The sequence below is a fragment of the Dunckerocampus dactyliophorus genome, chromosome 12 (genome assembly GCF_027744805.1).
Source record: "Dunckerocampus dactyliophorus isolate RoL2022-P2 chromosome 12, RoL_Ddac_1.1, whole genome shotgun sequence".
In the NCBI taxonomy this organism is placed as follows: Eukaryota; Metazoa; Chordata; class Actinopteri; order Syngnathiformes; family Syngnathidae; genus Dunckerocampus; species Dunckerocampus dactyliophorus.
The window spans coordinates 1,598,987-1,613,890 of NC_072830.1; the positions used below are offsets into that span (position 1 = coordinate 1,598,987).

The 14,904-nt window shown below is 42.0% G+C and overlaps 1 protein-coding gene across 8 annotated transcripts in view; it reads right to left on the reverse strand.

Annotated features, from left to right (window-relative positions):
- Positions 1-14,904, reverse strand: part of robo1 (roundabout, axon guidance receptor, homolog 1 (Drosophila)) — a 263,507-nt gene that overhangs the window by 199,970 nt on the left and 48,633 nt on the right. Inside the window, exon 1 of one of the 8 annotated variants that reach the window (XM_054794928.1) lies at positions 1,390-1,832. The exons of the other annotated variants lie outside the window; for them this stretch is intronic. Within the exon in view, the coding sequence (XP_054650903.1) occupies positions 1,390-1,528 (139 nt within the window). The 5' untranslated portion in view covers positions 1,529-1,832. Of the gene's footprint in view, positions 1-1,389; positions 1,833-14,904 lie in introns of those variants that run through there. 8 annotated transcript variants of the gene reach the window in all.

Here is a 14,904-nt window from a genome sequence, read left to right on the forward strand (position 1 = left end):
GGAAATCCCACCAGAACTGGACTCACGGGACCAATTGTGGGGGTAAGTCTCTGTTGATGTACTACACTGTTGATGGGGGCGTCATACAACCTCCTGTCCATCCCAACGGAAGAAAGATGACGAGGAGTTGAAAGCGACATCATCTTTAAAAAAAAAGAACTATAAACATAAGCACAACGAACTATGGTCGTCCTTCGTTTATCACGGTTAGTTGGTTCCAGACCAGACTGGGATAAGTGAATTTCTGCCTAGTAGGATTCTTTATATATAAATCAAATACTTTCGTAGTTAGAGCATAGAAAACCTCTTGATGACCTTCTAAATACAACAACACCCCATAGTCACCTTTACACTCATATTACCCAAGATACTAGACATAATAAGACAAAATAAGACCTATAAGACATAATATAGACTCAACCACACAAGCAAATTTGCTTAAATATGCATATTTTTTACTAATAATGGGCCAAACTCAACCGTAAAAAAGCAAGGAACTGCGATGTGATCCTTTTATTAGAATATTTGGAAAAACTGCGATTGAGTGGAGCCGCAAAAGTCCAAGCACAGAGTGGCAAGATGCGCCTATACAGTGTAGCACATGGACCCAAATAAGCTTGCCAGGAGTTAGTCCGAAAAAGCAACAACGTTTTAAAAAGTAAGGACATAAAACTATCACAATATGCCAGTCATGTGACACAAGCATAACGATGTGGATCACGTGCATCTATACAGCATGTCCGCAGGTTCAAGCACATTTTTGATCCAATGTTGTCATTTTTACTTCCAGCTGCACTGAGCGAGGCACAGCAGCAAGCCGATGGGGCCGCCAGGCAGGAGAAGAAGATGCAAGGACAGGGCAGGATGGAAATGTGTAATCTGGTGTGGCGACAGGATGACAGTAGAAGAAGAAGTATCACTTGGCGGCTGCAATGACATTTGCTAGCAAGGAGTGAGACGGCACAGGCACTAGCATTAGCTGCCACCATTAGCATGACGATGACGATCACGTGGTGCCAGCGTATGTCCTCTATTTCCCCACGTCTGAGACAACTTTGTGCAGCATATCATGCATTGTCCCACTCTTCCTCAGTAGAAAAGACATCAACACAAATCTGGCAGAGCATAGGTGGCATCTGTAAAGCTGAACACTGTGATGGAGTGTGGAGCATTCGAGAGCAAAATTCCTCAACAGTTCAACGTGGACCCAAAAAGAAAGCGAAAAGTTGGACAGAAAACTCAGTATCAGTCCTGATGTGACACCTGGTACTCTCTGTAGCTGAGTAAATAACACCAGGCAGCAATAATACTCAGACTTTTGTGGAGCAAATACAAAGAAAGCACCCAAACTTCCGGGAACCAAAGATGAGGGTTTAGATGTTTACTCACGGATCCTATCACCTTTCCACCTCCAGCTCCCCTTTTGCTTCACCGGGCCGTCCCCCGGTGAAGACGCCCCGCTTTGCACTTCGGCCAGAAGGGCCAAAAGCAGCAGCAGCAGCAGCGGCGGCGGAGGCGTCTTCCCCATCCTACCCAGCGCCTCACGGTGGGGCTACGACGTGGAGTCACAAGCTAAAGGGAGTGAAAGCGACCACATCCCTCAGAGGACGCAGTAATCCCACCACGGGTGCACCAGCATGGGCTGTGGCAGCATCCCACTCGCTGTTTGGAGAATCCTCTTGGCTGTTGGCGGGAAGAGGCTAACTGTGAGAAGTTGAGCCGCGCCAGTGAGCAGCCTGCAAACGCTGTCACCCGACTTAGTCAGTGACTGTGTCCGAGACGCTCTCTTTCTCTCTCTGTCTCCGCCAGCCTGTGACTCGTCCCGGAGTGTTGATATGAGCGGCAGAAATAAATCACAGCGACAGTTCACCACACAGCAGCCTTGACTTTGAGAGCGCCTCGGAGAGAACGAGTGAGCATCTCACCGGTGAGGGAGGACGTGGAGGACGAGACAAGTGTGTGTGTGTGTGTGTGTGTGTGTGTGTGTGTGTGTGTGTGTGAGAGAGCAATCTCTCAAGTCCTGTGGCGCTTTTACACATTGGCACACCCATGATGCTCATCCATGGAAGGATTTCCATCATGAGCTGTAATATAACACTACGCCTGCATGTCCTTCTGGCCGGCCCGTGTACCCAACGAGCACCAGTGCTCACATGTGCACACCCACACGCATACATACAGTACTAGTATGTACAGCAGTTCAACGGGCTGCTAATGTGCAGCACAGCTCCAGGCCGTAAATCTCCTGATGGCTTCAGCAGAACATCACAAAGAGCAGCTTCTTTGTCGGAAATAACAACACTTTACAGCACCTGAAAGTGACTCGTAAACACGGGTAATACACCCGGCAGACACAACATTAGGCACACCTGTGGGGGTTGCCACAGGAGAGAAGTCTCAGAAATTCTAAAAAAAAGAATGAATCTGGTAATGACACAAAAACATGTCAAAATAATCATGAGAAGCATTTTGAGAAATGAGGCCATCATGACAGGCCAGGATGTGTGAGGCCGACCGCAGGGTGCTTCTATTTGTCCTCTTATTTGTCCAATATGTTTTCCAAGCAATGTGTTTTTTCCCCAAGTGAAGCAGAGCAGCCTATCATGCATCGTCTTGACTCACAAAGCTTGTAAGCCTGTAAATTAAAAAAAAAATACTTCCCTCCTCCACATTTTTTGCCGTATTCCACAATCGATACGTGAACAAGTAATTGTGCACGTTAGGTACTACTGTTATTATGGGGTATTGGGGTATTTCAATGATGCATAGCAGCAAGCAGCATATCATGCACTATCCTTGCATGATGTCTCCTACAGCTATTTTTGCCGTGTATTTTGCATGCATTGAAAACGGTCCTATTTGCGTTGAGCCTGACAGTAACACGACCCATCTCGTCCACCAGCTTCGGGTGTAGAAAGACGCCTTTTAAGTGCTCCGCAATGAAGTTAATGTGTGTTGAATCAAGTTATATTAGGATAAAAGCTAGCAAGCAGCCTCTAAAACAACATCAAATAAATATGATATTACAATGGCTGCCTTTCTCACTCAGCACACAGCACACACACACACACACACACGCACGCACACACGCACACACACACCGTGAAGACTATTTTAGCAAAAACAAGATCAGCAAGTCTGCGTTTACAGTTACATCGCTCATTTCCTGCGGCTGTCGGCGGGTGGGTGGGGAGGTTAGCTTGGTGCAGGTTAGTGTGGGAAACTCAAGGTCGCACCGCCCCTCTCTCTCTATGTATACACACGCCACCTAAGGCACCGTTTTCACAAGTGTAGAATGTCATTACCAAGGCCCCAGTATGAAGAACAGCAGTGCATTAAAGACGTTACACCAGTGGTTCTCCTTGCAATATCGGATGGACGATGCCCTTCGTCAGTCACCTAACAGAATTCCTGCAGGTAACCAATCATGCAGCTGATTAGGAAGGCTCTCAAATGATTAGGGATTGGCAATAATTGCAACTTCAGGCCGGCAGGATGCACATCTGAGGCGGCTACGACCTGTCCACTGTCAGACCAGCAGCGTAAAGAACAGAGCCGAGCCGTTTCACTGAAAAAAGTCCAACATGCATTTTAGGGCACACGCTACAGTTGCATGGTGTCAGTAATGGGCAGTAGTGGGTGCATTTTTGGTAGAACAGAGCAATAAGCAGACATTAATAAGTCATTCCAGACATTCTTCAAAAGTCAACCTCTTCAGTAGCGGCCATTTTCACGATTTGGACTGATCTTTCAAGGCACACAGAATATTGTGTTGTATGGTTATGTAAACATGGAACCTACCAAAAGAAAGATCAGACTCCCGTCTTTCATCAGGAAAAATAGTGTGTTTCTACCTTTTTCCGTTCTTTAGTAATCAGCAGTAGAACATACGTAACTTTCAGGAAAATATCAGTTCCCAACTAAAAAAGGTTTTTGTGAAAATATACATTTCAGGCATAACTTTCAATTTGACACAACACTAATATTTGTTGGTCTTGTGACAGCTTGAATATCTAAACAACTATACCAACATAAACAACACATCAAAATACTTTATATTTTACATCAAAATAACAATTTATTTGTAAATGTAACATCATGAGCTATTTACAATTTTCACATTTGGAACTGAACTATGTGTGTGCATGCGTGTGCGCGCGTGTGCATGCGTTAAAATGTCCCTACAATGCGTAACCTTGTTACACGCTACACTCCTCCACGTTCTCTCACTTCCTCCTTCCTGTCATGTGTGAGTTTTCCATTCACATCATCTCTGCCGAGCTCTTAGCCACTGCACTTCTGCCACCTTGTGGCCGTTTTTATGGCTTAAAATTGCTCGGAAGTGAAATGCACTAGTGGACAGTTATCACCACTTTTTGCCTCTCGCACAAAAAACTTTAAAAAATACGTGTTCAAGTTTATAAAAATGTACAAGTACATCTTTGGTATTGAATGACTTCAATATAAATGAATTTGACAGATAATTAAAATCGGATCAATCAATTAATCCAATATGTGAATTAATTCATTAAACTTTCCATTTATTCATTAAACTTGAAAAATAATCTTAATTATATTGAAACTGTTTATTATTTCATCACCAAGGTAAATGTTTGCATACTGTATTTAACCTAACCCTGCCTATTGGAACAATGAAATTACCTTTGGTAGTTAAAATACTATTACATTACTTTTAAAAAGTAACATTATTATTTATATTACCCATGAATTACAATTGTGAAATTCAATTCGAAATAATTGTATTGAAATTATTATTTTATGGCCAATTTTATATAAGTTATGTACATGTTTATTTTACAGTCCATGTTATATTGACATGCGATTAAAAAGATCAATGGACATGTAAATTAATCACTAATTAATCAAAAATGTAAAACATAATCTTAAATAATTATATTGAACCTGTTTGAGGCAGTATTTATTTTACGGCAAAGAGTAACAAAAAAGGTGTCCTGGCTGGTCCAGAGATGAGTAAAGTAGGTGATGAGGCGTCGCCATAGCAACAACAGAGCTGTTATTCTCCCTACTAGGGGCTAGGGTAGCCTCCAAATGATTCTGATGCTGGTGTTTTTAGGTGGAAATAGATAGCGATAGGTAGATCCTTCATTCATCTGCAGGAGAAATTCACTCTTCCAGCAAAATGTCCTCAAGAATGAAAATTTCATTATGAATTTCATAATTACTTGCAGTATAAATGCATCCAATATGATGTGACTAGCTGACTGTTTCTGACATTACTCTCATCTTTGCCCAAAGGAAAGGTAACGCAAATCATGTCTTCTCTTTTGGACGCCGTGTTTGCTGAAGCTCTGTTTTGCGGCCATAGTGCCAGTGAGGGAGAGCCGTGCAACAGCGTGCTACGAAGAGGCAGACGGAGGGCCTGGACATCAGTGCACAGCTTGGAGCACAGCAGGACCACCACACTCACGTGCACTCATCCAAAGTTTGAGGCTTTCATGGGAGTTCTTTGGTGTGCTAAAATGAAATAAGTATAAAATAGCACATAAATAAAAATATGTCATTTAATTCATTCATTCAATTGTCATTCTTTCATCATTTTATGATCAGCGTATATATTTATTCATATTTTTATCACCGCATTCTGAAAGACAAATTCTGTATATACAGTATATATATACAGTCAAACCTGTCTTAGCGGCCACCTTTATAGAACGGCCACCTGCCTATAGCAGCCACTGAAAAATCCCCCCCAGCAAATGTACATGTTATAGACCCTGTGTATAGCAGTCACCTGTCCAACGCGGCCAGCGGCCACCCATTTTGTATCCCTTGGTCAATATCTGACCGCATATAGCGGCCAAATTACCAACTCAATTAGAAGCTTCATGCACGAAAAAGTTTGGTTTTTCAATCAATGAAGGCGTCGTGTGTAGACTTTAATTACTGAGTCCTAGCTCAGTCACAATCATTCACAAGATCCACACAAACTGTCAGTTGTTCCACATAAAAAAGCCGTCTTCTTTTGAGCTTGCTATTTCCTGGTCAAACATGTAACTTTAAGAGCATTTGCACCAAAACATTACCGCAAAGTAGGCTGGGAACAGGACGTGCTCCCAACGACGCTACAATAAAAAAAAAACATACGCTAGCATGCATGCGGCAGCGGGAGCAAAACTGAGTTGGGTTGTACTTAATTGAAGTATTTTAGAATGTACTCACGTTATTTTTCATCAATCCTCATCCACAAATCCATCAAAGTCCTCATCTTCTGTATTCGACACAAACAAAGCCGTCTTCTTTTCCGTTCGCTACTAGTCTGTTAACTTGTCAGTGTTATTCAGCTCCGAAACAAAGAAGGAAACTTCTCCTGTTGCTTCTGCCAACTTTATTTATTGAACGCGGCCACCAGACAGCAGCTCAGAACACACACACATCTCTCAGCATCGTCTCTCCTTCCTGCTTGCCCACAAGGCAAAGGTTAAACAAGCCCCACTACATAGCTGTCCAGCCAATGCCTGTAAGAAATGACACCGTTTATTTCCTGGTGTGCGCTGGTCAATACTGTAATGCCGCTTGTTGTGGGGAAGGAGAGACTCACGTCGCTGCTGCACTTTAATGGCTTTATTAACAGCGGAGAACACTGCAGGACTTTACATCCACGCCAACATAAACACACTTCCCAACTCTCTCCAAACTCACAGCTAGCACTGAGCCTAGCTCTCCTGCTCGGGACGCCCACCGTCACTTCCCGTCACTTCCTGATGAACTAAAGCTGTAATGACTCTGCCGTATAAAAAGTAAAATATTAAAAACAAGCGTAAGACATTACTAGCACAGCTTTGTTCTGTGGGTGGTGGATATATTCTATCAGTTATTATTAAGCCTCTAGCTTCCTTTTAGTAAGTAAAAACCTTGGCTATGATTGCACTACATTGTCATGTAGACCTACAAAGTACACTTGGAAGAACAAGAGGTGAATAAATGTATTGCAACTGATGTGAAACTGATGAGGGGTAGGATTAAATAAGCTTTGCTTCTTCCTACTCCTTTTTGGACATGCAAAATTGTGAATTGTACTATGTGATGTGCTACTGTTTGACTCATATGCATGTTCAGGATGAATTAAAACCATGAACCATGATAATAACAAGCCTAGTAGTGCTGTACAACTTTTACTTTTTTTCCCTTTTTTTCCCCTCTACTGGTCAACATTATTCTTCTTCTTCTTCTTCTTATTATTATTATTTCCCTTTTTTTCCTCTACTGGTCAACATTCAAACTGGACGCCAGCCTGTCTATAAAGGCCACTTTTGCAGACTCCCTCTAGTGGCCGCTATAGACAAGTTTGACTGTATATATATATATATATATATATATATATATATGATTGTATACATAGAATACAAAATAAAAGGTTATAATATGAATTTATTTGGAAAATATTATTTATGAGTGACATACACTTATATTTGTATATTAGTTTGTGGAAACCAATTAAAAAGAGATTTTTACATTTTACATAGCTAATGAAATAGCTAGTCAATAAATGAAACATGTGAAAAATAATCTTAAATATTGACATGCTATCCTTTTAATGCATTACTTATTTTATGACCAATTTATATCTTTCACAGCATTTTTAATTGCATGCTTACTTATTGGCATTTTTAATTATTCCATGACATTAATTTAATTGCTATTTTAATTGCTATTTACTTGTCATAATCTCTGAAAAAAAGTATTATGTTTGCAAAAGTATTTTTTTTTTTGGCCAAAATATCACTTTTACTTCCTTAAAGGGGCAGTATCCTGCTTATTTCAGTTATTTTTTTTAATGATACTGGATCCAGTGGGAAACTATAGTAAGTTACTTCTAATAAAATACTGCATAAATCTCAAGGTTCAGCCCCCTAATACCCCCAAATCTAACGTCTGACCGAGAGCACTGCAGTTGTTCAATAATAAACTAGAAAAGCACTCGGAGAGCGCAGACCTCCGCCAAGCACCATAGTTCCATTGTTGTGCTCTGACCATTTTTTGTGGCATTATGTGCACAAATGCTAAAAATGGTCCTATCTGGCAATGTTAAAGGATCCTTTTAAAAACTCCTGGATCCAGAAGGTGATCCGGATCACCCACAAATTTGAATCAGTCTTCCATATCCCGTCCATCCAAGGCGTTCCCAGGCCAGCTGTGAGACAGAATCCCCCCAGCGTGTCCTGGATCTGCCTTCTGCATGCGGACGAAATGCCCGAGCCACCTCAACGGGCTCCCCTCCATGTGAAGGAGCAGCGGCTCTACTCTGAGCCCCTCCCGGATGACAGAGCTCCTCCCCCATGTCTTAGGGGGAGTCCAGCCACGCTACGGACAAAACCGCTTGGGTGCGCCATCTCGTTCTTTCGGTTCTATGAACAAAAACAAGAGGAGGGGCTGCACCTCGCCCAGACGTGGGATACCAGGGCCTCACCGTGGAGCGCCTGGTGGGCGGGCCTTCACCCGTGGGGCCTGGCCAGGCCCAGCCTGAAGAAGCCACACAGGATCTCCCCCCTGTAGACCCGCCACCTGCTGGGGCAAGCATAAGGGTCCGGTGCAATGTGTTTTGGGTGGGCGGGCACCCGGGCGCCCTGGTCTTCGGTGGCCATATCTGGTTCTTTCATATCCCGTTTCCGACAATTCCTGAACATTTCATCCAAATCCATTCAGAAGTCATTTTGAGCACAAACAAATAAGCAAACGGACAAACGGCGGCAAAGACACAACCTCTTTTGTGCTGTGCTTGGCGGAGGTAACCCATGTTCAGAAATACCCGATACCTTACCTAAAAAATAAATAGCCTTCCAGTGTATTTGGTCAGAACTGTAGTCATTCTAGCACACGTGGCCATGACAAGACAGATCATAAATTCACGATCAGTCAGAGGAGCGACAGAACGGCGTGATAACAGATTTGTAGCAAGTGTTCCATATTTCAGAGGAACCGACACTCAGGAATGCACAGAAATTCTAGTACGCTATTATTAGACTGGCCATAAAGACAGGGTTTGGAAGCATCTGATTGTGTGTGTGCGTGTGTGTGTGTGTGTGTGTGTGTGTGTGTCTGTGTGCGTGTGCACATGTGTGTGTGGATGATAAACAGGAGCTAACATTCTTGCATGACCATTCCAAGATGACCCATTCAATCAGCACAGAGGCAACACCCACCACCTCCATCTTCTATCCATCTTGCCTTACACACACACACACACACACACACGCGCACACACACACACGCACACACACACACGCGCACACACACACACGCACACACACACACACAAAGACAGAATGGGCCGCTACAATCAATGAGAAGTCAGGGGGCCAACCTGGCTGAAGGTTAATGCGTGCAGGGAGAAGAGATGTGATCACTTAAAGGCACAGAGGCTGCAATTCAGCAGCAAACATCAAACCAAACCGACTTTTCCTGTCATCACACCTCCTTTATTTTCCTAATAAAACCAACCAACGGGGCCAAGAATTCATCTGTTGCCGCGCTCTGGTTTCACCTTGCGAGCACTGCAAGCCCCGCTCGTGTACTGTGCGCACTGTGATTTACAGCTGCTGGAGGGGCCATCTGGACCAGAACCAACCTCTAACAGTCCACACGAATGTCTCTGCAGCTTTGTCTTTTCTTGGCGTACTCACGCTGACACTCACTTGTGTGTGCCTCACCTTACTGCGGTCATTTAATGGTGTGTGATCATCATGCAGAAAGTGTTTTCCACATTATTTTCAAACTCTTACTGAGCAGCCTTTTTTCCCAAATATTTTCAAGATACTTTTTATTCAAACGTTTGTATTTTTATTCTATTGCATTTTATAGTTATCCGTCCTTTTTTCAAAGGACATGTGTACTTATTTGGAATATATACAGTGTGTACAGTATTTATTTGTTTAGCTATAACACCCTGTAATAGAGCAGATGTCCACTAGAGGGCGGTGTTGGGACGCAGGGACAAGGTAAGGTTTTTTATTTTATAAAGGTCTCGAAAAAAGGAAAAAAAAAAAAAACACAAAATCTAACGACAGTATTTTTAAAAGCGAAATTAGTATTTGCAGTATTTGTTACAAACTAATAACTAAAATGTGTAACATATACTGTATATACTGTATATATATGTAGACATATAATGTATATTTTTGGATGCAATGCAACATTTGAGCACCAGATGGCACTATTGCACAATCTTACATTTTAACTGGTTATTTATTAACATACAGTATATTATTGTTGTTGTAAACATAATATTGTACATTAAATATTAATAATATTATATATTTGTCAGCTAAAGAAGCAATAAATTCACATAAACAACTAGGAGGATAGGTAGATATTTTTAAATAGTGTCTGTTAATTTTTTATTTGAATTTAAATTAGTTATTTACGGGTTGACAGTTTAAAAATATATTTTTACATTTATAATAAACACAAACATTGTACAGTAAAGTAAGAACTTAATTTATATGCTATTTAAACGAAGGGTACTGTTTTCGCCCCCAAATTGAACAGTGAATATTTGTACGGCCGATAGATGGCAGTAGAGTCTCACATTGTGAGGGTATTTGACCCTGACAGCTAAATTGAGCATTTTGCCCCAGCAGCACATACTTTCCTTGTTGTTTCAACGGGACTAATTATGGTGGTGTCCTTCATAGAAAGTAAAGAGCGCTAATGTTTGCTAAAATTGATTAAAGTGATGCTAAAGTGCTCCCTCACAGTAAACACAAGGCCATGATGGCGGCGTCACACGCACACACGCCTTTTTTTTATAGCACTCCTTCTGTCAGTGTCTGTGTGAATCGAGCGGGCCTTGTAAGCCTTTAATCCCTTTAATACAAACTTCCAACAGGATCACTCTTAATTGCATAAAATAAACTAAGAACGGGCCGAGCAGATCAGCGCTCGGGATAGATCAGGAGCGGCTACGGATTAAGTCAAGGGAGGAGGGAGAATAAAAAAAGGCAGGAGTTGATTTCCAAAGGGATGAAAGAGAGGAGGACGTCACAATAGCGCACCAGTGCAGCCAACACATGAGCGGAGTAATCATATGGAGATGATGGCGCTGGCTTCACGGTGATTAATGGGGCCATTTTCTTTGCACAGCTTGGATAGCGGGCCCACTTGGCCCCATTGGGGAAAAAAATATCAAAAAGCCTTAAAGCCGCACTATTCCTGTGCGTGCCATTCATCAGGCAGATATGAGCAACATTTGACTATTCTACGTATCCTTTTGCGGTGATGAATAAGCATGAGTGCCTGAGTCACAGGCTATCACGGCCGCTATTGGTCGGGGTGCAACGCTGCATGTATCCTGAATTACATTTTTACCGACGGAACATTCGGTGCCCACGTGGTATACTTTGCATGCAATTTCGATTTGATCATTCGACTTCAGGGAAGCTCAGCAGCATGAGAAAAATAAATGAAAACACGTTTTTTTCAAACCCGCTGCGCTAACTTTTGTTATGTTTTCAATGTATTGGATCGGCCCGAAAACAGCCAGCAAACAGGTGCTTCAGGTTCTAGAAGCACACTTAAGCGCCGTTGTTGTTTTTATGTTTCAAAGCGGCTAACTTGCTTTTACACTTGAATTAGAATCATAAATGTTTAAAAAAACAACCAACGACAAGCATCAACTTTGCCATACGCGTTGGTCTTTTTTGGTCCAAAAACGTAAAAAACGTGACCAGGTTTTGCTTGTCAGTGTGAAGTTGTGAGTTGATGTTATAGAAATGAAAAAAAAAAGTATTAGACTTTATGAGAAGGACCATTTTGGGATCGAAGAGCAAAAAGTGTACATTTTATTTGATCAGTCACAAATGATTATGTTCCAAATCATTGACTTAGTCCAGACTGGAATAAGCTCATCCCAAATATTCCACCTCACTTGTGGAAAATATTTCCTATTTTGTGTTTTTCCCGTTGACAAAAAAAAAACAAAACAAACAGGGGTTCTTATGACAGGAAGGGGATTAAGAAATAAATAAAACAAAAACCAAAATGATATTAAAGTATAGTTAGAACTGAAGAAAAGATATGACGGGAGAAAAGTTAGGAAAAAAACGTAATATTATATTTTTATCACACTTTTATGAGAGGGGCCATTTTGGGCCCTAAGGGTAAAAAAAGTGTATTTTTCTCTGTAATAAATCAGCATTTGCTTAAAAATGAATAAATCATTGTTACCAATCATTGACCTCGTCAAGGCTGTAGTAAACTCATCCCAAATATCCTACCTCACTTGCAGCATGTAAAATACTGCGTTGTGTGGTTCCCTTTGAAAAAAATCACAGATTCTTGTGCCAAAAACAAAATCTAAAAACGAATGTAAACAAACATAACATAATACGCTGCACCCGCTGACTTTAGTGAAAAACAGATTTGTGCATCCTGAATATAAGCTGCACCACGTGTCCACACCATAAAATGCAAGTTGTGGCGGACCAGGTAGCTCTTTTTTTGACAGGAGCCAATCATGAGCTATGCAAAAAACTCCCTGAGCTTTTCAACCCGCTGGAAATCGCAGGAGGTCATTACTCAAGATAACGGAGTCATCTTACAAAGAACTCTAAACTCATCACACAGCAACTTAACACTCAAAAGGCAGCAAGAAATATACAACACATGAGAAAATATATAAAACAAAAAACAAAAGGATATCAAACTATAGTTAGATCTGAAGAAAAGATATGATGGGTGAAAAGTTACAAAAAAATGTAACGTTACATTTTTATCACACTTTTGCGAGAGGCACCATTTTGGGACCTCAGTGTAAAAAGCGTAGCGTCTGAAGGATTGAAGAGTGTTTGATTACTTTGATGTTTGTGTAATAGTTAAGAATGCTACTTGTACAGCCAATAAAGGTTTAACGATGACGACAGTTTGACCCGTGAATAGTTTCGAGCTCCCAACAAAAGGGAGGCTGGGGGAGGTTCTCCTCCACCTGCTGTGGCGAACCGGAGCTTTGTGTATGTTTTCGGTGACTTGATGGACCGCAGAGAGCGCAGCCAACAACAATTCCCTCCGTTTAGAGGCGTATGCAAATCCACTGTTAAATTTCATTTCTCAAATCCCTTTAATCAGGAGCGGGGGAATAAAGCCAGCTGGTAGGAACCCATGTTAGGATGTAATTAAGCATCTGATTGAATTTCGCCGCATAGCAAAGTGTGTGTGCCAAGACGCAGGAGCAGGGACTGGGTGGTGGAAGACAGACAGGGAGGAGGGATGGGTACTTGTACAGCAGATTGAGTGTTTGGGGGGGTGGGTGTACACGTCGCCTGACGACGGGGGACCTGGACCTCGAGGCGGGTTTGAGATTTCCTGGCATGCTCCAGCGCATGAGTGAACAGCGATCACTGGCACATTTTTATACATAAGTGAGGAGGAAGCTCCCACGTCAATCATCTCCCTGCTGGCGTCTCAGCATATGGTCCTGGAGAACTGGCACAGACGCCGTCGCTGTGTGAGCAAGCATATTGGCGAAAAGCACTACTGGAGTTTTCTAAAATGACTTTTTGTTGTTATTGTTATTCTCCGAGCTTTCAGTCCTGCCTTTTCGCCGCAGGTCATCGGATCCAGCAGAGGGCGCTGTGGTGAAAAAAGTTGAATAAATATAATACAATGTACTATGACATAAACGTGAAATTACTATTTCAAATGATATTACTATTTTTTAAAGAATTGATGTTAATGAATAATTCTTTCATAATTATTTTTGTGCAGTTTTTGGTCTAAATTTGGTCTAAATTTCTTATAATAAACTATGAAGAAGTATTAATATAAATATTGCAAAATAATGTAATAATACATGTGCCATTTTGTTTTGTCTTAAATATTGATATAACAACTAAGAATTCAACAGACATAATACCATAACTTTAGTAATAGTAATCTAATTAACATTTCAACTCATGTAGTCACTTTAAAAGACTATTTTTGGAAGCCTTTGTGCCCTTTCTCTCTCTCCCCAAGATGCCAAGCAAAATGCTGGTGTTCAAACATTAAAGAGGGTAACAAATAGTTAGAAAGTGCCAAAAAGGCATTAGTTTTCCTGGCATGCAGCCCACGTAAGTTGTCGGCACCCCGCCATGTTATCTTGAATATTCCAAACATCCCTGCGTGTTTGCTATCTGCAACGTGCGCTGGTCAAACATGTTAGCTAATCCACGTCTGGCTGGAAAGCCTCGTGTGCAAACAGGAGCTGAAACATAATGAAATTCATTCACTCAAAATGCATCAACCCTCTTCCTCGCAGAAGGAGACACCAACAAAGGATGGGGGGGGAGCCGTCACAACAGTTTAGCCAGACTGGGATGTAGAAAAGGTTCATTACGGGGCTCTTTCATCACCTACATGGCACACGAGCTGCACGGCGGGAGTGGAAGACAAAAGGGGGGAGGATGGGGTCGGTGCAGGAAGGTGACACAATTGGACAGGTCAGGATGTGCGTGGGTCTCTCCAGCCGTCCTAACCCGCTCATCCTTCACCTTTGCTCCGGGACAGCAGAGAAAGAACCATCTGCTTGCAGCCTAAAGTGTATTCATATACTTCAGCGGCCACAACATTAGGCCCACCAAACACTGCCCTCCTCTCATGATTACTGGCACTTGATCAGGATTGATTGCACGTGCAGACTTGTTGTCTGTTGTTTACGCTTCGACACCACAGAAGAAGAGGAAAAGCGAGACAAAAGGACAAAAGTTAAGCAACCGCTCATGGGAAAGTGATGGACGATCAAACGTGAAAGCAGTATCGATTCCCCTCAATTGTGTTTGCCCCCGTTTGCTGCTATTAAAGTATGGATTCTGCTCGCCTGCTAGCTTGACTTTGTCTTGACACTACAGTATCTCGTTCTCTTTCAATAAAAGACAAAGCAAAAGACCGAGA